General features: G+C 52.1%; 1 protein-coding gene across 1 annotated transcript in view; it reads left to right on the top strand.

The window, feature by feature from the left end:
• The first annotated feature begins 301 nt into the window (after window positions 1–301).
• The window catches only part of TLN2 (talin 2), a 40281-nt gene continuing 19709 nt past the window's right edge, over window positions 302–20873 (top strand). Inside the window, 31 exon segments of the mRNA XM_015811033.1 lie at window positions 302–437; window positions 1145–1242; window positions 1662–1791; window positions 2619–2771; window positions 3631–3773; window positions 4280–4407; window positions 5209–5272; window positions 7043–7147; window positions 9041–9196; window positions 9291–9392; window positions 9915–9991; window positions 10357–10537; window positions 10647–10760; window positions 11354–11462; window positions 11761–11969; window positions 12121–12219; window positions 12352–12519; window positions 12752–13046; window positions 13568–13734; window positions 13925–14053; window positions 14811–14924; window positions 15392–15505; window positions 15608–15742; window positions 15897–16025; window positions 16652–16754; window positions 17204–17412; window positions 18017–18136; window positions 18471–18668; window positions 19693–19832; window positions 20279–20372; window positions 20652–20796. Of these exon segments, the coding sequence (XP_015666519.1) occupies window positions 302–437; window positions 1145–1242; window positions 1662–1791; window positions 2619–2771; window positions 3631–3773; window positions 4280–4407; window positions 5209–5272; window positions 7043–7147; window positions 9041–9196; window positions 9291–9392; window positions 9915–9991; window positions 10357–10537; window positions 10647–10760; window positions 11354–11462; window positions 11761–11969; window positions 12121–12219; window positions 12352–12519; window positions 12752–13046; window positions 13568–13734; window positions 13925–14053; window positions 14811–14924; window positions 15392–15505; window positions 15608–15742; window positions 15897–16025; window positions 16652–16754; window positions 17204–17412; window positions 18017–18136; window positions 18471–18668; window positions 19693–19832; window positions 20279–20372; window positions 20652–20796 (4264 nt within the window).

The following is a 20873-nucleotide window of genomic DNA, read 5'->3' on the forward strand; positions in this document are numbered from 1 at the left end:
AGTGACGGAACATTGGCTTCCCCTGCAGAAGATCCCAAATTACATGCTGGGTTTTGAGATCAAAATACGCTGAGTAGTAGATGAGGAAAAAATTGATCTGGAAGCTTTCCACTGGCTTGATGGCCAAATAAACTTAACATCTTCTAAGTCAACGTCCCACAGTTTGGAATGGTGGTGATAGGGAAAGTTTCAAAGGAAGAAGAATTGGTCTTGTAGTTGTGATTCTTTTCTCGATACTCATCCAGTGTTTTCCTTTGCTTCTTTTGAAGGTAAGATAAAAGCCCCCGAGTGATCCAGCAAGATGGTTGCCTTGTCGCTGAAAATCTGTGTCCGCCATTGCAATGTGGTGAAGACGATGCAGTTTGAGCCCTCCACTGCAGTCTATGATGCATGCCGGGTTATCCGTGAGAGGGTACCAGAAGCTCAGACAGGGCAAGGTCAGTCTCGGGCAAACCTGGTCCCACACTGGCTCTCTTGAACCATAGCTTGCATATCAGTGCTGTAACAAGAAGGGATGTTTGAAAATCACCCTACTCAGTCTATGAGATTAGACAGGGGTGAGCTTTTCTGTCTCAGAATGCCAACCTGTGGCTGCTAAACAGGCAAGTGAGTCTGGAGAGGCCCTGTTTGTGGGCGAGTTATTAAGATGGGCAGCTAGATGAATGAACAAACCACAGACAACCTCATTCAGCCAAGAGAGAGACATTGCCTCCATAGCAACTTAATGAAGCAAGGAGAAGGCAGGTGGGGATGTTCAGAGGACATTATGCCACAGATTGTAGAGGATCTCTAACTGCAGAAAAGCAACAAGCCTCCCTTTATAGAAACAGCATTGAGCCTTCCTTCCTTCCTTCCTCCCTCCCTCCCTCCCTCCCTCCTTCCTTCCTTCCTTCCTTCCTTCCCAAACTTGGAACCCTACAGAATTAAGGGAGCCAATTATAGCCAAAGGAAGAGAAAAGGAGATAGGGCTGAGGGTGAAGAGCAAGGGAAGCAGGGGACGAGAAGGGCCAGCAGAAGACCAGGGCTAAAGAATGAAGCCAAAGGCCCTGACAAAGTTTCCTACTTGACTGGAAGGCAGACATCTAAAAGACGGTCTGCTTCTTCAACTGACTCCATGGCTTTCCTCTTCCATCTTCTTTCACAGCCTCTGACTATGGTTTGTTTCTGTCCGATGAAGATCCACGGAAAGGCATTTGGTTGGAGGCTGGCAGGACTCTGGATTACTACATGCTGCGGAATGGGGTAAGGCTTGTGGGTCCTTCCAGGGAATGAGGAGGACAGCTGAGCCATTCCACTTCTTGGGGATGCAGATCGCCTTTGGCTGCAGGGTGCAAGCAGGACCAATTAGGCATGTTAGTGGAACTGTGGTTCAAATAAGCCAATATTCTTGCTACAGAACTGCCTTCTGCAGCATAAAGGTAAAATCTGCTTGAGTCCACCTTGACTCTTGGTGACCTCATGGACAAAGCTTCCCTGACAAGAGTTCAGGAGTGGCTCCTGTCAACCTCCATCTCATCCACAACCCTGAGAATCCCTGAAAGTACAAGTTCTAATTAGGGTATCTTTGACTCTGTTTTACTTGGGTGTGGTCAGAATGAAAGAAACCCAACAAATTCCAGGTTTGTCTCTCCTGTGAAATATTTTGATGGTTTACTCCCTAGGATATTTTGGAATACAAAAAGAAGCAGAGACCTCAGAAAATCAGGATGTTGGACGGCTCCGTGAAGACGGTGATGGTGGATGACTCTAAAACCGTTGGAGAACTGCTGGTGACCATCTGCAGCCGGATAGGTATGATAGAGGATGGGTGTCCAAGCAGATTAACCCCATACAGAAGAACAATCAAATCTCCCCTCCAGGCAAATGATCTGAGGTGGCCAACCCCCACATGCAAGAGGGTATAAAGTCTGTGAAGTAGACTTTGTGGCAGGCTGCGGTAGTCAACCATCACTCGTGGCTTCCAAAAGTGGCATTCCAGGAAATGTGTTTTTTGAGCCAGGCTGTAGTTAGTTGGCCTCCAAAAGGGCCTTTTCATGCATTGAGAACATGCTGGGAATCTCTTGCTCTCTTGCTGTGTCTCTCTGGTGGCAGCTGCCCATTAATTGGCCTGTAACGCAATAGATTGGTTATCATCTAGAAGGTGGCTAGCCCTTGATATGGAGCGAAGGAGAAGGGTCTGCCTCTCTTAGTCTTCCTTGATTTGAAAGTGGGCTATAAGGACTGAAGGATGACCTTGTGCGACCCATTTTCCTGGAGCTCCCAGCCTGAATCTGCCCAGGTGTTGTCCTCTTAGTTCTCTGCCTGAAGAAAGTCTTACCTATTTTTGCTGCTGGATGGGCTGAAGTCCTTGTGCTTGTCCTCAATGCTCAGCTCTATTGTTCGCTGGATGGGATGAACAAGATAGGTTTACTTAAAGTTCCGGAAAGGCCAACATCCACCCTGGTAGTTAGTAGCAGGGAACAGTTCACAAAAGTTGCTCTTTCTTTAGGCTTCAGAGGGAACTGAAAATGATTCCCACCCAAGTTAATGGGGTTGTTCTGACCAACAGACTTTTCCCCATTCTCCCCATTCATGCCAGTTTTTGCAGCTCAGAATGATGACTTTCTTTGCACTTTTAGGCATAACCAATTATGAAGAGTACTCCTTAATCCAAGAAGGCAGTGAGGAAAAGAAGGAAGAGGGCACAGGGACCCTGAAAAAGGATCGAACGCTGCTACGGGATGAGAAAAAGATGGAGAAATTAAAAGCCAAGCTGCACACTGATGATGACTGTGAGTTGCTCCCTCCGAGAGAGTCTCTTTTCCAGGGATAGAAAACCCGTACGTGATCGCCTTGAAAATGGGAGCGAATTCTTAGTCACACTGGTCAAGTAGGAACATCTTAGATTGGCACGTAATCTAAGGTGGATGCAGATATCTTGAAATGCCCACACTCTAAATCTAGGAGTTAAAATGAAAAAAGAAAAGAAAAGAGGGCTCTCCAGAATGAACCACAGTTCATTCTCATGGTTCCTTCACCAGCTTTCAGAAGACATTTTTTAGCCTTGCTCTGCATTTTCTCCTTCCTAACTTGGTGTTGCCCAACTCCCATAGTGACCAGTAGCCAAGCCCGTAGGGAATCATGGGAGCTCCAGTCCAGTGACCTGAAGGAGGCTAAGCTGAATTATAATGAAGCTGTGATGTTGGAACAAGGTCTTCTCCTGTTTCTCTTGGTTTTGCTGGCAACATCTGTGGTAACAGAGGATTATTGCACTTAATGAAGGTTGCAACATGTCCGCTGATGATGTCGTATTTTCAATAATTGTCGATAGTCGTCTCATGGAGAGGAAAACTAGCTGAGTTCAGACAGTTTGCTTAAACCATAGTTAGGGCAACCTGAGTGTCTTGCTTTGGGGGATTCCTTTTTGGCTTGAAGAGGATTGATTTTGCCTCGGGAGACGTTTCACCACTGGAAATTCCCTCAGGAATTAGAGCAGGGGTCTCCAAACTTGGCTGGCTGGGGAATTCCGGGAGTTGAAGTCCACAGATCTTAAAGTTGCCAAGTTTGGAGACCCCTGAATTGGAGGGAGGGAGGGAAGAGCGACTGTGACATGATCTGCCTGTGGACTCTCGCTTCTCCTTTTGCCCCCAGTGAACTGGTTGGATCACAGCCGAACGTTTCGGGAACAAGGGGTGGACGAGAGCGAGACGCTGCTTCTGAGGCGCAAGTTCTTCTACTCTGACCAGAACGTGGATTCCAGAGACCCCGTCCAGCTCAACCTGCTCTATGTCCAGGTGTGCTGGGTGGGACAGGTGACCCTCTTGCTAAGACAGCAGCTAAAGTAAACTTGCTAAGACTCTTGCTAAGGCGCAGCTGAGGTGCCCATCAGGCTAGGTCAAAGGTAATTTGGCCCTGGTTGGTTTAGCAAGCCACGTATTCGCACATAATGTTAAACCGTGACCTGAGGGTGTGAACCTTGAACAGTGGGTCACAACCCCAAAACGAGACTCTTGCAGAGTTAGACTAACTAGATTTATTGAAAGGAAAAAGGCTTAGTTTGCAGAATCTTGGAAACTGGAATTAAGTATTGTAGCCCCATTTATTAGTAGGTCCATGATGTTGAGGCTTTTTATTCCCACTGATGCTGCTTTGAATTAGCACTTGATGTCAGGAAGGTGCTGCCTCTCACTTCCTTTGTAAGGAAGGGAAGTGCCGAGTTTCTTGGAAAACGTGGGGATTGGCAAAGGAGGAGCTGAGATCTTTGGGTCTGCTACGGACTCTTTCCCCGCTTGCTTTCTAGGCCCGTGATGACATTCTGAATGGCTCCCACCCAGTGTCCTTCGAGAAGGCCTGTGAATTTGGTGGTTTTCAGGCACAGATCCAGTTTGGGCCTCACGTAGAGCACAAACACAAACCTGGATTCTTAGAGTAAGTGAGACTCTTCCCATTGGGGCTAAACGGAGCTGGGCAGCTGCCTGCACAATTGCTTTAGCCCAGGGGTCTCCAAAGACCCCTGGGCTAAAGCAATTCCAGCATTTCTTGCTAAGAAGGCCAGGGCAACATCTGCTATCCCTAGGCCTCTTGCAGTCTGGTTCTCACGCCCAACTCTTTCCTCAAAGCACGGAAGGACGGAGTGGGGCCTCTTTGCCAAGGCTCACCACCCTTGGAAATGCAAGGCCACCTTAGCTGGCAAGGCAGTGCCACGCCAGCCTCAGGGAAGGGGCAGGGAACCCCTTTGGAGATTCCTGATGTGCGGATGTTGGAATGCTGAGAGGCAGCCAGAATGATGAGGGTGATATACACTGGATTTTGCTAAAGCAGCTCCATGGAATTTAAATAATGCGGTTTAATCATAACCGAAGGTTTGCATCTGTCTCCGGAACAGCCAAGTTGCTCTCTGCCCAAAGTTCAGATCCAGAAGGCTTGATTGGGGGTGAGTTCCGGGGCCTCGTACCCACCATTTGCTCTTTAAGGATGCTTCCTTTAAGGAGAGAGAATTCCTGCAGATGGACAGTTGAGGGGGGCTCATCAAGGCATGTTAATAATGGTTTATGGAATAACCACAACTGGCCAGCTGCACACAAACTCTAAGCTGCCATTTTTCAACCTTGGCAACTGGAAGACGTGTGGACTTCAATTCCCAGAAGGCCCCAGCCAGCCTGACTACAGCTGAACGCTTTCCAATTAAGAGACAGCCCCTTCATTAATTGTGACTTCTTGTTCCTACAGTCTGAAAGAATTTCTCCCCAAAGAATATATCAAGCAAAGAGGAGCTGAAAAGAGAATATTCCAGGTAATTAAAGAGGGAATCTTCTTCCCCAAGCCTGGTACAATATGCATCTTAATGTTCCTTTTCGTGTGTGTATGTTTTGTGCAGCCCCACATTGGCTTTGTGGCATTCTGTCAAGTGTAAAGGAAGCAGGTGTTCTTCCTCTCTTTTGCTGCCTTTGGCAAACTTCCTACCCTAAATTATGATTTTGTGTCTGGTTGGGAGCCTGGTTTGCTTTTCAGGGTGTTCTCTTCAAGAAAGGAGCCTGTTCAATAGCTTTTGACTGCAGTGTAGAAAGCAAAGGAGGGCGTCCTTCCCAAGGAGAAGAAGGAGCTTGCTGAGGTGGAATTGATTATAGGGTTCAGGGGCTTGGGGTTCTGCTCATTCTGTGCATCGTGAGATAGGATGCGAAAGGCACTAAAAGGGCTAGAAATCCTTGTTCTGCTGAGAGGTCTTGTTTTGACTAGCTGCATCCAATGCAGCTTTTCTCATCAAATGCCCTCCAGATGTTTGGAGCTAGAATTCCCACCATTCTCAGTCAGTGTGAACAGTGGGGACCCTGGACGTTACGGATTGATACATCTGGTTGGGAAACAGCTGATGAAAAGCATGGGACTTCATCTGCTTGGTCAGGATCTGCCACTGCCGCCTTCCCCAGGGTGATGTGTCCCAGATGTTTTCAGACTCCCTTCCCACAACACCCAGGCAGCATCTGGAGGGCGTAGGCCTGGCAAAGGCTGACGCCGATAGGAACTCTTTCGAGTTTGGGAATTACAATTATATTCCTATTATAGCAAATTAAGGGCTATTTTTTCAAGCCATTTACTGTATGTGTTTCAGGTCCTTTCTGATTTGTGCCTTGGTTCTCAAAAAACAAAATACTAATTAAGGTCACTTTAACAATTCCTATCAAACAGAACAGAGCAGGAGAGATTAAGATGCCAGCCTCAGATCTGTTGAAAATATACAAATAACTTTACTCTGGGCTTCACTATTTGTTATTAAGGGTTATAAGATTCACTGTTTAGGGAGGAAAGGTTCCAGATGGCAAGCAGACTTTTGACATCTGGTCTGCTAATTAGTTGGCATAGGGAGCAGCCTCTCCTCCAAGTTGCAATCAACTGCCTAATCTGGTTCGATCTAAACACAAGGTGAGCATCCCCTTGCACTGAAACCAACATTTATGATTGGCCTGAAGTGGGAAGTATAAAGTGGTGCTATGAACATCCAGGTCAGCTTGAAAAAAAGTCCCATTTTCTGCTCTGGATAGTACAGACATTGGCCATCTATATAAGATATATCCTGGAAGATGCCAAGCATCAAAAACTTGATGCAAAACTCTTTCAAAAGGCCTTTGGAGGCAAGATGACGCCTGTCTTCCAAGGGCTGAGGAAATACCTTTGCTTGTGTAAATCTCACATCCTTGAAATATCACTGGAACCTCAGAGGTTAATGAAAGCTGACATGAGCTACAGAAATGAAAACAAAACACACACACACACACCTGACTCTCAGATGCCAGGTTGAGCAAGGAAGGGCTGATGGTAGAGAATGAGGCATGGCTGAGAAAGGAAGATCAGAAAGTGAGAAGATGGCCAATTTCAGCTCATATCCTTGCCCAGCTGGGGCTGGTCTGTTGAGACATGTTAGCTTATGGATCTTGATAAGCAAATAAAGTAAAAAGTTCAGAGGTTACTCTCTCTAGCAGCACCTTGAAAGTCTGCCTGTTCCACAATGGTTGAAGCATTCTCCTAGGAGGTGTCAGCTTGTCAAAAATAGTCCTCTTCACCACAGGAACACAAGGATTGTGGAGAGATGACTGAAATAGAGGCAAAAGTGAAGTACGTTAAGTTGGCCCGGTCTCTGAGGACCTATGGAGTCTCCTTTTTCCTGGTGAAGGTAGGAATTGGACTTGAATTAAATGTACTCAGTTAGATTCAATGGCTGATGCTTGCAACGGTGAAGAATATGTTTCATAAGACCCGGCTAAAGAGTTTGCACCTTTTTCAACTCAAAGGGTTTAATGTTGAGGGAAGAACTGAAAGACTTTCCTTTGCTCACCTGGTCTTGGCCAACATCCCTTCCTGGTCTGGACTGGTATCTTTTTTTTAACCCCATAATATTTTGATGCCAAGAACATATGAATAATTTGACTGGGTTTGCCATCATGTAGCCAGATGCAGGAAGCGAAGTGGCATTATCATAAAGCTAAGTCTGAGTTTCCTAATCCAAACACTGAGCAGATTTAGAGCAGGGGTTGGCAACCATGCTGGCTCAGGAATTCTGGGAGTTGAAGTCCGCAGGTGCTAAAGTTGCCGGAGTTGCCCACCTCTGACTTAGAGAAATCACAACTTCGCCAAGCCTGATTGACTTTTTGGCACCTCATCATAAAACTAAATGAGAGCGAAGGAAACACACCCCTCTTTACCTTTTGATATTGAACTGAGCCAAATTTGAATTTGTAGTGTGAACTTGGCTGATAATTCCTAGTTGCTGTTCTTGGACCCCCCCTGAAAAATCAAGTTCTGCGAAGTTCTGCATTGGCCGAACCATTCACACTTCACGCTTACGGGAGATCTTCCTTCTCCTGATTGAGAAGGTGCCCTTTGCTAGCGGAGTGGCGCTTTGTGATTAGCCATTTCCTTTCCGTGTTCCCTTCAGGTGAATTAACCACCCTGCAAAGGAGCGATTAGTACACCAGTTATTTTTCCCAGAATGCTGCAACACAATTAAGCCGTGTTTTTTCTCACACTCAGATTCCTTCGATATTCTCCTAACAGGTGATTTCCAACACAACAATTCGGATAATTATTTTTACTGCAGTGATAAGCTGGGGTGCATTCAATTAAAAACGCATATTGCATTCCTTGAACTCTTTCCATTTTTTAGGGCTGACTGAAGCAAATGGCAATTAAGTCATTTCTGGAACAGCAGTGTGAGATGTCTGGCTGTGATCAATTTATGAGGAGAGGAAGGCAGAGAATTTAAAAACCGGAGCTGTTTAACGAATGCTCCAAACATTTAATCCCCTCTGCTTTGAATGAATTATTGTAACTTGGGGAATGGGGATACATTATAATAGCAGACATGACTTTCTCTTTTTGCAGTCCTTTATTGAAGGCCAACCGTTTGCAATTCCTCAAAATTTAGTTGCTGGACCGTTCACGTTCTAAGGAGACCTGAGGCAAATAAAGATCAGTGTCCATTATCTCAGTTAACTTATTTTAACATTAAAACATGAGCTAGAATTACACCAGGAGCCCCTTTTCTGGAGCTGTGAGCCAAAGTGGAGTATGCCCAAAAGGGCACACCAATGAACTCCGGACTTGGGCAGTGGGTCATGGAGGAAAGGCTTTGCTTTGGGGGAGGGGAAAGAGGACGGGGGTCCAGGGGGTCATGGGTGAGGTAGGAAAGGTGGTTGGGATATGGGCAGCCTTGACTGGCCCTCGAGGCAAGGAGATTCAGGACCAAGAGAAGGAAGGGCTTCTTGGCACATATTAAACCGTAGAATTTGCTGCTCTCAGATGCAAAAATAGATTTAGTTTTTTGAGAGTGGTAAGAGGAGATTCAGCCACAAAGGACCTGGGTTGGATTTGCTGCTGCACTGCAGGACTGCTTCCTACCTCCTGTTGGGTGGAATTGTGCGACCGCCCTCTTGATGAGCTTCTTGGATCCATCTGCTTGGCTTCTGAGGAACACCAAAGCTGCACTAGATGGGCCTCCAGCTGGATCCTTCCTCAGGAGTCTTCTTACGTTCTTTCAAATTTTGTTTCGGTTTTTTTCCCTTCACAGGAGAAAATGAAAGGAAAGAACAAACTGGTCCCCCGTTTGCTAGGAATTACCAAGGAGTCTGTGATGCGTGTGGATGAAAAGACCAAGGAAGTCTTGCAGGAGTGGCCTCTGACCACGGTGAAACGCTGGGCGGCCTCACCCAAAAGCTTCACCCTGGTAATTCGTGGTGGTGAGAGAGAAGCAGAAGAAATGTTTCCCGGTGGAAAACTGGGTGTAATCTTGATGCAAACAGTGCTGTATCTTCCCTTAGGATTTTGGGGAGTACCAAGAAAGCTACTACTCAGTACAGACCACTGAAGGAGAGCAGATCTCTCAGCTGATCGCTGGTTACATTGACATCATCCTCAAGAAGGTAGACACCTTCGACTTCTGTTGGAAGGGCCCAGGTGCTCCTCCGGTCACCTTGAACATGAAGGAAGAGCCACAGCCTACTCTGCATCCAGGCAGCCATCCCAGCCACCTGCCCCCAAACTGCCAAGTGGGGGGGACAGGGGGGAATTGGGTTGGGGGTGAGAGGGGCCTCTGGTGCTTCTCTTCCCCTGTTGCTGCCATTCCATTCCATGTATGTAGGTCATGCGAGGAGGTGAGAATTAATCTATTTTCATTCCCAGGACACTTTGCAGTCTCATGCCTCCGCCCTGGCCAGTGTTTGGTGGGCAGGGCATCATAGGCACTGGTGATAGGGAATTGCCCCTACCGTGATCTAGGCCTTGGGGCAACTGCCCAGAAGCCTCTCTGGCAAGCCAAAGGGCCTGGGGTTAGAGCCCCAAGTGGATTCCAGAGTGGGCTGCGTGTTCAGACCCGTTTGCAAAAAGGAAGATGGTTTCACAAGACACAGGAAGGGACTGAAAACCTGTGTTTGCCTTTTCTGCAGAAGCAAAGCAAGGATCGCTTTGGGCTGGAAGGAGATGAAGAATCGACTATGCTAGAAGAATCTGTCTCTCCCAAAAAGTAGGTGGAAGAGGGCTGGTTTTTTTCTGGCAGGTCTTTGTGGCAGGGCCCATGATCTGTCATGCTCCTTTATTCCAAGTCTCACCTCCTTTTCATGAAAGCTGCTCTTCTTCCCATCTCCAAGGCCTTCCTTCCATTTTGCGGTTTGCATCTCTCAAATGCTGGCCATCTTATTGGGGTGTGTCAAATATGAAGTCCATAAGAGGGTGCAAGCTTTTACGGGGCCAGGAGCAGCTCATCAGACATTTAGGGGGTGGAAGAGTGGGTGTTTGGGGAATTGGAGCTGGTGGACCAGCCCAGTCGTGGAAGGATCAAGGAGGGCAAGGAACTCTCTTCCCAGCCTGGTTTTTCCCTTCCTTTGGCAGGTCGACAATATTGCAGCAGCAGTTCAACCGCACTGGAAAGGTGGAGCATGGCTCCGTGGCGCTTCCAGCCGTCATGCGCTCGGGCTCCACCGGCCCAGAGATCTTCAACGTGGGCAGCATGCCTTCACCGCAGCAGCAAGTGACGGTTGGGCAGATGCACAGGGCCCACATGCCCCCTCTGGTAAGCCACTCCCCCCCTTCTGAGCAAGGGTGGGGTCCTGGTCACAGAGTCCTGCTGAGTGGTCCCTCTGCAGGAGAAGATCTGCTGAACTTTGCTTGGCTTTCCTCAGACTTCGGCCCAACAGGCCCTGATGGGCACCATCAACACCAGCATGCAGGCCGTCCAGCAGACGCAGGCAGACCTCACCCAAGTCGATGATCTTCCGCCTTTAGGAAATGACATGGTCAGTTGGCCTGGGGGGCAAAGGGAAGACCATCTCCCCAAAACCAACACTGGCCTGGGATGTCTGTTCCTTCTCCACATTCAGCCTCTCTCAGCAGCCCTTCTGTGCTTCAAAATGCTTTCGTGCCTTTGAGCTAAACAGCCCCATCTTGGTCATTTTCTGTGTCTCCTGTAGGAAAGTCCTTGGTTATCCATGTGTGAATCGGCCCTTTCAAGGTCTGATAGCACTTCTTTCCCCCAGGAAGAGCAAGCCTGACACAGGGGAACTGTGTAAAATAATTGCCTTTGTTTGAGGGCTCAGATCCATCCTTTTGGGGACCCCTGAATATTGAGTATTCCAGGGATGTTTCTTAGCAAATAGAGTGGGCAATCAAGCAGTCCTGTCTAATGAAGTCCTTCCTAAGCTGAGTGCTCTCCAGATGTATGGAACTCAATCCCCAGAATCCTTCACTCACTTGGTAATTGCTAAGAATCCTAGCAGGTGCCCATCTGTCTGATGGTCACCAAGTTGGAGAAGGTTTCTGAGGATTAGCAAACCTAGAAGTTAGAAGATGTCCTATATTCTTTTAATTCGGCATCTGCCTTTTTCTCCAGGCTTCCAGAGTTTGGGTCCAGAACAAAGTGGACGAGTCAAAACATGAAATACACTCTCAAGTTGATGCAATCACTGCAGGGACAGCTTCTGTTGTGAACCTTACAGCAGGTAAGGAGGCTGTGTGCTCTGTAGTGGTCCTATGAGTGTAGAATGTATCTTTCCAAAGTTCTAAAGGAAACACCTGTTCAGTTTGCCTTGGTCAGCATTCCCATTTCAGTGGTGCATTTGGGAATATCCCCGTGGCTTGCAAAGAACCCTGCTCTGGGCCAAAGCAGAAGATCCTCTGAAACATTAAACAGCAACAACAACCAGGCCCGCAAAGACCAGGCCCTAGCGGTATAAGAAAGTGTAAGCCTCTGCAACACCTTTGGAAGTTGGTCATCTCTTGGTCTGCTTTGCTTGGCAGGGGACCCGGTTGACACAGACTACACAGCGGTGGGCTGTGCCATCACCACCATCTCCTCCAACCTCACGGAGATGTCCAAGGGGGTCAAGTTGCTGGCGGCTCTCATGGACGATGAAGTCGGAAGTGGGGAGGACCTGCTGAAGGCCGCTCGGACCCTGGCAGGGGCCGTCTCAAACCTGCTCAAAGCGGTGGAACCGACATCAGGAGAGGTGAGGCCGTAGGGCAGAATGGCAGCGGGCCGCCCAGTTGCCCCCTGGTTGTTACTATACTATCCATAGGGAGGACTTTGCTTCGGTGGAAGGGCAGCAGCTTGAGAATTTCTCTTCCTAAGGCATCTTTCCTACTTTTCTCTCTTTCCAGCCCCGCCAGACTGTTCTGACTGCAGCTGGCAGCATTGGCCAAGCCAGCGGGGAGCTGCTCAGGCAGATCGGGGAGAACGAGACAGACGAACGTTTCCAGGTAAAGCTCCCCTGGGACCCTTTATTCTTGTGGGATTGAACCCTGCTGCCCCCGTTTACGATTTCCGTACCTGTAGATGAGCTGAGCCTCTTCTTATGGCTCAACCCTCTTTCCCACCTTCCTCTTCCCCAGGATGTCTTGATGAGCCTGGCCAAAGCTGTGGCCAATGCCGCCGCCATGTTGGTTCTAAAGGCCAAGAACGTGGCTCAGGTGGCCGAGGACACTGTTCTGCAGAACCGGGTGATTGCGGCTGCCACACAGTGCGCCCTCTCCACCTCGCAGCTGGTGGCTTGTGCAAAGGTGCGTCCAGGGAGAGGTGGGCAAGCCAGGATGGATGAGAGAGATCTAGCTTCTGTGATATTGCCCGTCAGTGGAGAGCTGGATGGACATCAGAACAGCCGTGGCCCATTGGCCAGTTTGTTGTGAGGTTGAAAGAGCCCCTCCTCTGCTGTGGCAGTCAGATAACCCTTCACAGGCCAGATGCCGTGCGCCCTGCCGCTCACCTCACGTGGCTGGATGTGCTTTGCTGTAGGTGGTGAGTCCCACCATCAGCTCCCCGGTGTGTCAGGAGCAGCTGATTGAAGCCGGGAAGCTGGTGGATCGCTCCGTGGAGAACTGTGTGCGGGCGTGCCAGGCTGCCACGGATGACACCGAACTGCTCAAGCAAGTCAGTGCGGCGGCCAGCGTGGTCAGCCAGGCCCTGAATGACCTCCTGCAGCATGTCCGCCAGTTTGCCAGCCGGGGGGAGCCCATTGGACGCTACGATCAGGCCACCGACACCATCATGTATGTGACCGAGAGCATCTTCAGTTCCATGGGGGACGCCGGTAAGCTCTCCTTCTCTTGCTCAGCTGTCCCCTTGCTCTGCTCCTGCTGTGCATGGTGGCTCTGAGAGCGCTTGACGGAGTTGTACAGAGGAGCATTCATGGAGGGGGATCAGAAAAGTCAAGATGGCAGGTCCGGTCACAAAATTAACCCTCCCCTTTTGATCTGCCCTGGTGGCTATCATCTTGACATCTTTTGACACCCTCTCCCACCCTATCCGGAAGGAGTACATCTGCCCAGTCAGCCTCTCTGTCCTCCAGCTACATTGGCTACCAGATCCGTCCCTTCCTCAACTGGTAGAGCCAGAAATCGAGCCTGGTGCCTCCTGCAGGCAAAGAAAGGCCTCTGTCCTGGCCTCGGAAATAGAGGCACTCGTTTCTCTAGCACGTTCTGCAAGGGGAATTTCTCTCCAGGCCAGCCCACGAGAGGGCTTGGTGAAGCTTGGGGATCATCAGAGCCCGGGAGAGGGTCGGAGATGGGCCCGGAGAGATGAAAAGAAAGCCCACTTTCAATCCGGTTGCAGGGGAAATGGTGCGGCAGGCCAGGGTGTTGGCGCAAGCAACTTCAGACCTGGTGAACGCCATGCGGTCGGATGCTGAGGCAGAAATTGACATGGAAAACTCGAAGAAGCTCCTGGCAGCTGCCAAGCTTCTTGCTGATTCCACCGCCCGGATGGTAGAAGCTGCAAAGGTACCACAAAACCCCACGTGCAACCGTGTGGCTGTCGAGAAAGGTTCACTGCTGGTGCTTACTTTTTTTGGGGGGGGGGCAGGGCGACAAGGTGAAGTCAGTCCTGGGGGAAAGGCGGCTGCCCCGTAACATGAAGGCTGAGATGGGCCTGAGCCCTCCAACTTTCGTCTTTGTGATTTGCCCCCCATAGGGAGCTGCTGCCAACCCAGACAATGAAGACCAGCAGCAGCGGCTGCGGGAAGCGGCCGAAGGGCTCCGGGTGGCCACCAACGCAGCTGCCCAGAACGCCATTAAGAAGAAGATTGTGAACCGACTGGAGGTGAGACCGTTGGCGGGTCTCCTCTTCCTCCTTGGCTGAGTTATTGCCAGCCTGAGCCAGGCCAAACCTTTCGGACAGCTGCTTCCTCCCCCTTCTACTGGATCGGTACCGATATGCAGCTGGGGAAGAGAATGCCTGTCTTGCCGGGCCGGTCAGCCCTGGACTTGGGGCCCACCTTGCACAGAGGCTGCGTGTCAGCCTGAAACCAGCCTGCAAAAGGCAAGCAGAGGAGTGGGCTTCCGTGAGAGCCAATGTCCAGAATGACTGTGTGTGTTCATAAAGAGAAAGGAAACGTTCTCGCTTTTCAGGGTTTCAACCTTCCCTTCTTGGCAGTTCTTCCAAAGTCTCCCCACCTGGTGCTTCTCTCCAGGAGAAGGAGGAGCTCCAGGTTCACTGGTGAATCCATATTCTCCGGGTCCAAGCCAGCCCCTTGGGTTCCTCTTAGGCTGGGAAGATGCTCCTGAGCGGGTCCTGCAGGGGAATGAAGAGGTTCCTGCTTTCCCCTTTTGGTCTGCCTCCCTCCAGCTGTGCCAGGGTTGCCCTTCCTGGCATTTCCAGCCAGCAGAGCCAAAGGGAGTCACAGCCTCAGCACATCTGGAGGGCATCTGGTTGGGGAGGGCAGTTTTAGAGGTTAATGGATAGAAGCTTTGGGAAAACGGAGTGTAAGAAATCCCCACCCCACCAGTTCTCGTCTGCTGGCCAGATCCGCCCCTTCTCCCTTGCCCCTCCAAGACTTTCCAGACCCTCCTTCTTGCAGGTGGCAGCAAAACAGGCAGCCGCAGCTGCCACGCAAACCATCGCAGCCTCGCAGAACGCCGCCATTTCAAACAAGAACGCAGCAGCCCACCAGCAGCTTGTCCAGAGCTGCAAGGTAAGGTCGCTCGAACTGGGAAGAAGTCAAAAGAGTGGAGAGGAGCCTCCTCATGCCTCTAGCACGTCCATAACAAGACTTGGCTTCATGAATCCTGAGAAAATGCTCTATAAATAATCCCAAGCTGAAAGCCCAGAGGCCTCCTGGACAGCCGGGTCTTTGTGGGTTGGAAGCTGCTCCAGTCCCGAAATCCATTCCGGGTGAGCTGCGTTCCTTCAGCACTCTGTTTGACTGGGTGGAGGCAAAGCGGCAACCTCCAGACTGGAATTAAATGACCAGCCACTGAATCCTGACCTGGCTGGACTTAACACAGTCCCGGTTTCCAGCACATCAAGCAAGTCCTCCCATGTTCTGTCAGCTCTGCATTGTCCACTCAGGGATAGGAAGGGCTGTCCAGTTGGGCTTGGCCTCGAGCTGCCCAGTTGGAGAGCCAAGCCGCCTGCCTTCCCTCCTTCTCCTCTGGGTAGAACGTGGCTGACCACATTCCGCAGCTGGTGCAAGGCGTGCGAGGGAGCCAAGCGCAGGCGGAGGACCTGGGCGCCCAACTCGCCTTGATCAACTCCAGCCAAAATTTCCTCCAGGTACGTGAGTTGGAGGGAGGGCGTGGGATGGGGAGGGGAGGGGCCTCGCTCTGCCAGACGGAAGGGCCGCCGAGGCCAACGGGCTGGTCTTTCTTTCAACAGCCAGGGAGCAAAATGGTGGCTTCAGCCAAAGCAGCCGTGCCAACCGTGACTGACCAGGCGGCAGCCATGCAGTTGAGCCAGTGTGCCAAGAATCTGGCCACCAGCCTGGCGGAGCTGAGGACAGCCTCTCAGAAGGTGGGCAGAAGCCCAGCGCCCCCCCTTCCGAGTCTTGTGGAGTGGCAAGAGCCCCCCCCAAGATTCCTTCCCCATCAGCCCCCTCCATTGGAGGAGCTTTGTGTTGTGGTGAGAGACTTGTGAGGATGTGCTTGTTCATCTGTCTTGCGCTTAGGCACACGAGGCCTGTGGCCCCATGGAGATCGACTCGGCCTTGAACACTGTCCAGACGCTCAAAAACGAATTGCAGGATGCAAAGATGGCAGCCCTGGACGGACAGTTGAAGCCTCTTCCGGGAGAAACGGTAAATGGAGAATATCAGACAAGGCTTATATTGCTTTTTTTAAAATATATATATACTAACCAAACTAAAAAAAAATTGGGGGGGGGGGTTGCATTTAAATATATGTTCAGTTCCTTCCCTTTGGGTAGTTCATAAGGGTGGCTGCTTCTATCGGCTTATGGCACATACAGGCCCAAAGAGTTCCGCTCCTCTCAGATGTCCTGGGCACACTGAGAAGTGTACTTTTTTTCAGTTTTATGGCCATTTTAACCAAGAGGATTTACAAGTTTTGTTTTAAGAGAGTAAACCACAATGGAGTAAGTTCTGGAAAACCAGCTCCATTCAAACAACAAAATTTAACTCAAGAGGAAAGATGCAAAGAATTAGCATTCATTCCACTTCAGATGTTGCCTTTTAATGTCCGAGTCCTGCCGGCAGTTCATAAAAGCCGTGATTGAAGAGAGAGATATGTGGAGAAGATGCCCCTTTCTGGGGGAGAGTTGAAATATTGGGGGGCCACCCCCACCACCAGTACCCCTCTTGTAGGAAGGAAATTGTGCCAGTCTCCGAGGGGGCCACAGTGGGCCCTTGCCACAGCTGGGAAGGTCACTGGGAAGGTTAATCACAAGGCTGTTTATCTCCCTCAGCTCGAAAAATGCGCCCAGGACTTGGGAAGCACCTCCAAAGCTGTCGGCTCCTCCATGGCGCAGCTGCTCACCTGTGCCGCCCAAGGCAATGAAGACTATACAGGTACAAAGGCTCCTTGCTCTGGCAGCCTCCCTCCCCCTCCCCCCCGGGGTGGCCAAGGGGCGGTCACTGCCTCGCCCGGTCATCTCACCTCACGTTTTTGACCCACGCAAGGAACCGCAGACTTGCAGAGACAAACCAGTATTATTGTTGAGAACAATCTGTAGAAGTTTGCAAACTATTCCTAAAGATGAATGCTGCATGGGCTTGGTAAGCAGGGGAGAGAGACTCACCGATTTGGGGTCCAGGACAGCCTCCCCTCAAATCTCTCCACAGAAATGAACGGCTGCATCTCCTGCTGGCAGCCCCGAGATGCCCATTGGCCACTGGGCGAAACCAAACCCTGGGTTCAGCCGGGCCTCAGCCGGATCCGGCCTTCTCGTGTTCTCCTTGGGACGGACAGTGCCAGCCTGGAGGCTGCTAACCGGACTTCCCGGCTTTCTTCCCCCCAGGGGTGGCTGCCCGGGAAACAGCCCAGGCACTGAAGACTTTGGCACAAGCTGCGCGGGGCGTGGCCGCATCCACGGGCGACCCAGCCGGGGCCCGGGCAATGCTGGACTCGGCGTGGGACGTGATGGAGGGCTCCGCTCTGCTCATCCAGGAGGCCAAGCAGGCCCTGGTGTCTCCAGGGGATGCAGAGAGTCAGCAGAGGCTAGCCCAGGTGGGTGGGCAGCCGGAGCCCCGGACAGGAGGCCCCCAGGAGAGGAGGGGGCTGCCGCTCGCCCTGCCCCAACTGCCGCCCATGTCAGAACCTGGCAAAGGGGGTCGTGTGGCTCTGGCTGCTTGGTCCGGCTGCTGCTCGGCACCCTCCCCCCCATCTGCCTCCCTGGCCTAAAATTCTCCCTGACTCCAGGAGTGTCTGCAGGTTGTGGTCTAAATGGTCAAGCCAGAATGGAGCCATTGAAGCTCCTCCCACATTTGTGTGTGTTTGGCTGCCATCTTGAGCTTTTTATTCTCCCCCCCCCCATGCAAGACCCCCCACCCCTGAATCCCTGGAATTCTCCTTCCATCTGAAACCACATTGTTTACCCCTGGAACCAGATTTACTCAACTTCCTTGCTTGTGAGTCTGCTCCCTGGCTGTCCTGGGCTTCAGAGAGCCTGGGTCCCTCCAGTAGCCCAGCGGCCTCGGGGTCTGATCCATCAAAGGGGTTTATTCCCCAACAGGCAGCTGTCAGAGCCTCAAGAAGGTGGGTTGGGGGTCTTGGGGCTGTTTGCATTCCTTTGATTCCTCTCCTCCCCCCCTTGGCTGTATGTCTCGGAAAGGTGGCGAAAGCCGTGTCACATTCACTGAACAACTGCGTCAACTGCCTCCCTGGCCAGAAGGACGTGGACGTGGCCCTGAAGAGCATTGGTGAATCCAGCAAGAAGCTGCTGGTGGAAACGGTGAGCCGCTTCCCCCGTGGCCCCTGCTTCTGAGGAGGCCTCCTGCAAGCCCCTTGGCCTCGGGTGTGTCAGTGCGGGCGGCGGTATCCCCTGAAGTACCAAACAATGATGGAATAAAAGGTGGTGATGGGCTTCTGGTCCTTGCATTGGCCAGAATGAGGCCGGAGTGTTTGCAGACCCCACAAATTCTTCCCCTGGTTAGTACCATCTATGCTTCCTCCCCCACCCCCGCCGTTTGTGGCGTTGTGGAAGGCAAGCGGCAGGGCAGGGCCCGTGTGCTTGGTGGTGTGCCAGGGCACAGCCGCAGCTTCCTAATCCCACCCTCACCTTGCAGCTGCCCCCCAGCTCCAAGTCGTTCCAGGAGGCGCAGAGCGAGCTCAACCAGGTGGCGGCCGACCTGAACCAGTCGGCTGGGGAGGTTGTGCACTCCACGCGGGGCCAGAGCGGGGAGCTGGCGGCCGCCTCGGGGAAGTTCAGCGAGGACTTTGATGAGTTTCTCGACGCGGGGATTGAGATGGCCGGCCAAGCTCAGGTAGGTGCCCCCCTCCTCCCCCTGCTTGGCAGAAAGCAAGCATTGCTTCTCTAGGCTTCTCCTGCTAGATCTGATGCTGGAAAGGTGCATTCTGGGAGCCTCAGTTCTTGAAAAGAACATGGTTTCCTCCAGCCAAACTCTGTTTCTATGCATCCATGCAACTTTCTAGGGCACAATATGCTTTATCCTTTCTCTGGGATGTTGTCTGAGTCTAATCTACTGTTGTGGGATTTCCTAGTGGTCTCCTTTCCCATCCTGTTTAGCTGTCTAATCATGTTTAACCCCTAAGCCCAACCATCAAGTGCTGAGGCCCTGGACAGATTGGAAGGGACACCAAAGGAAGAATTAAATCATCCTTCCCTGGGTGGTGCCATTGCTTTTCCCCTGCCAAACCTCCCAGCTCTTCCCCTCAGGCATCATCGCCACTCCCTGAGGTGGACCCGTCTCCTCTCCCGTCCGCCCATCAGCAGGCCGGATTCCCATTGTCATGAGAACATCACCCTCCTTGGGGGCCTCAGCATTGGGCCTCGCAGAGAGGAGGCCCAGTGGGAACGCCTGCTTAGGGTCCAGGCCAACAGGCCGGCCCCAGGGCTCTAGGAGGGTCCCTGCATCTCCCCACGCTGCCCTCGCCCCCTTCAGCATAACCGCTGGAAGCCCACCGTCTGGGTTTGCTCTCTCAGCCTCCTCCCGAGGACGGAGCCTGCAGCCTAACTGGCGCACCCTTCGAGCCCCGGACGGATTTGCTGGGCAGGGCAGCCGCTGGACCAGCTGTGGCTGGTGACTGTCAGCTCTCGGTGCCAGGCAGAGATGGGGGCTGCATAGAGGCTGGGCGGCTCTGCCCTCCGGGCTGGATTTCCCGGTGAAGGCCCGATTGTCAAAGCCTTGCCTGCTCAGCTGGAGGCCCTTGCACGCGCCTGGCCAAGTAGCGCTCCCTCCGATGCTGCTGGAGCCAGGAATAGAGTTGGGGGACTCGGCTCTCGGCCCAAGCAGTGAGCCCCTGTGGTGCCCGGTCTCTGCCTCGCAGACCAAAGAGGATCAGATCCAGGTCATCGGGAACCTCAAGAACATCTCCATGGCTTCCAGCAAGCTGCTTCTGGCGGCCAAGTCTCTGTCGGTGGACCCCGGCGCTCCCAACGCCAAGAACCTCTTAGCGGCTGCTGCCAGGTGAGGGCTGTGGTGGGCCTGGGCTGGGTGCCGGAGTAGCAGGGCAGGGAGTTGGCAGCTGCTGGTGGGTGTTTCATTTCCTGACTGGCCTCCGTTGAGCAGATGGGAAGAGGAGAATGGGGGAGATGGCTGGAGGACGGCTGGTGACACAACTGCATGGTTTCCTTGGTGGGGTTACACAGGAGCCCTCCTAGTCTGTTGTCCGTCCAGAATGGCTTTGAGTCCATTCTGTCCATAGCCCAGCCTCCCTTCCAGGCTCTTTGGGGGCTGAAAGTAGAGGAGGGAGGACAAGGGAGGGAGGGAGGGAGGGAGGGAGGAAGGGCCAGCACCACAAGTGTGAGGAGCATCTGGGATGGCAGGGCCGGAAGGCGACTCCACAAGGATTGGCGGATGGGCTGGAGGGCTGCTCCCGGGTCTTCACCTGTTCCCCTTTCCTCCTCGCCCAGGGCAGTCACGGAGAGCATCAACCAGCTGATCACCCTGTGCACCCAGCAAGCGCCTGGCCAGAAGGAGTGCGACAACGCTCTCCGGGAATTGGAGGTCAGCCCTTGGCCGCAACGGGCAGTTTTGTGGGGCTGGAGAGTGCGAGGCGTGGGGCTGCAGCTCCTGGGCTTCCCCAGGAAGGATGTTTGCCTTGTTTTGTCTACTTTGCAGTAAAGCCCCTCTGAGCAATTGGATGAGGGGTGGGTTCCTGTCCAGCCTGAGCAGCAAGGGGACCGGAGTTGGGGGGAGGGATTTATGGCCCAGCCGTGATCCAGGAAGACTGACCGTGGTCTTCCTTGCACGGCCAACTTGGGGCGGGCTGGTCTCTCCTTTCAGACCGTGAAGGAGATGCTGGAAAATCCCAGTGAGCCGGTGAGCGACCAGTCTTACTTCGACTGCATTGAAGGCGTCATGGAGAATTCCAAGGTATCTCTTCCCAAATCTCTTCCTGAGAAGTCCATCGGGGGGGGGGGGGGACAGGGTGCAATGGGCCGCAGAACCAGGGGGGTGAGGGAAACTTGAGGGCTCCAGATGCAGCTCTTTCCAGAAGCAGGGAAA

Source organism: Protobothrops mucrosquamatus, unplaced genomic scaffold, assembly GCF_001527695.2.
Source record: "Protobothrops mucrosquamatus isolate PMUCROS unplaced genomic scaffold, P.Mucros_1.0 scaffold27, whole genome shotgun sequence".
Taxonomy (NCBI): domain Eukaryota; kingdom Metazoa; phylum Chordata; class Lepidosauria; order Squamata; family Viperidae; genus Protobothrops; species Protobothrops mucrosquamatus.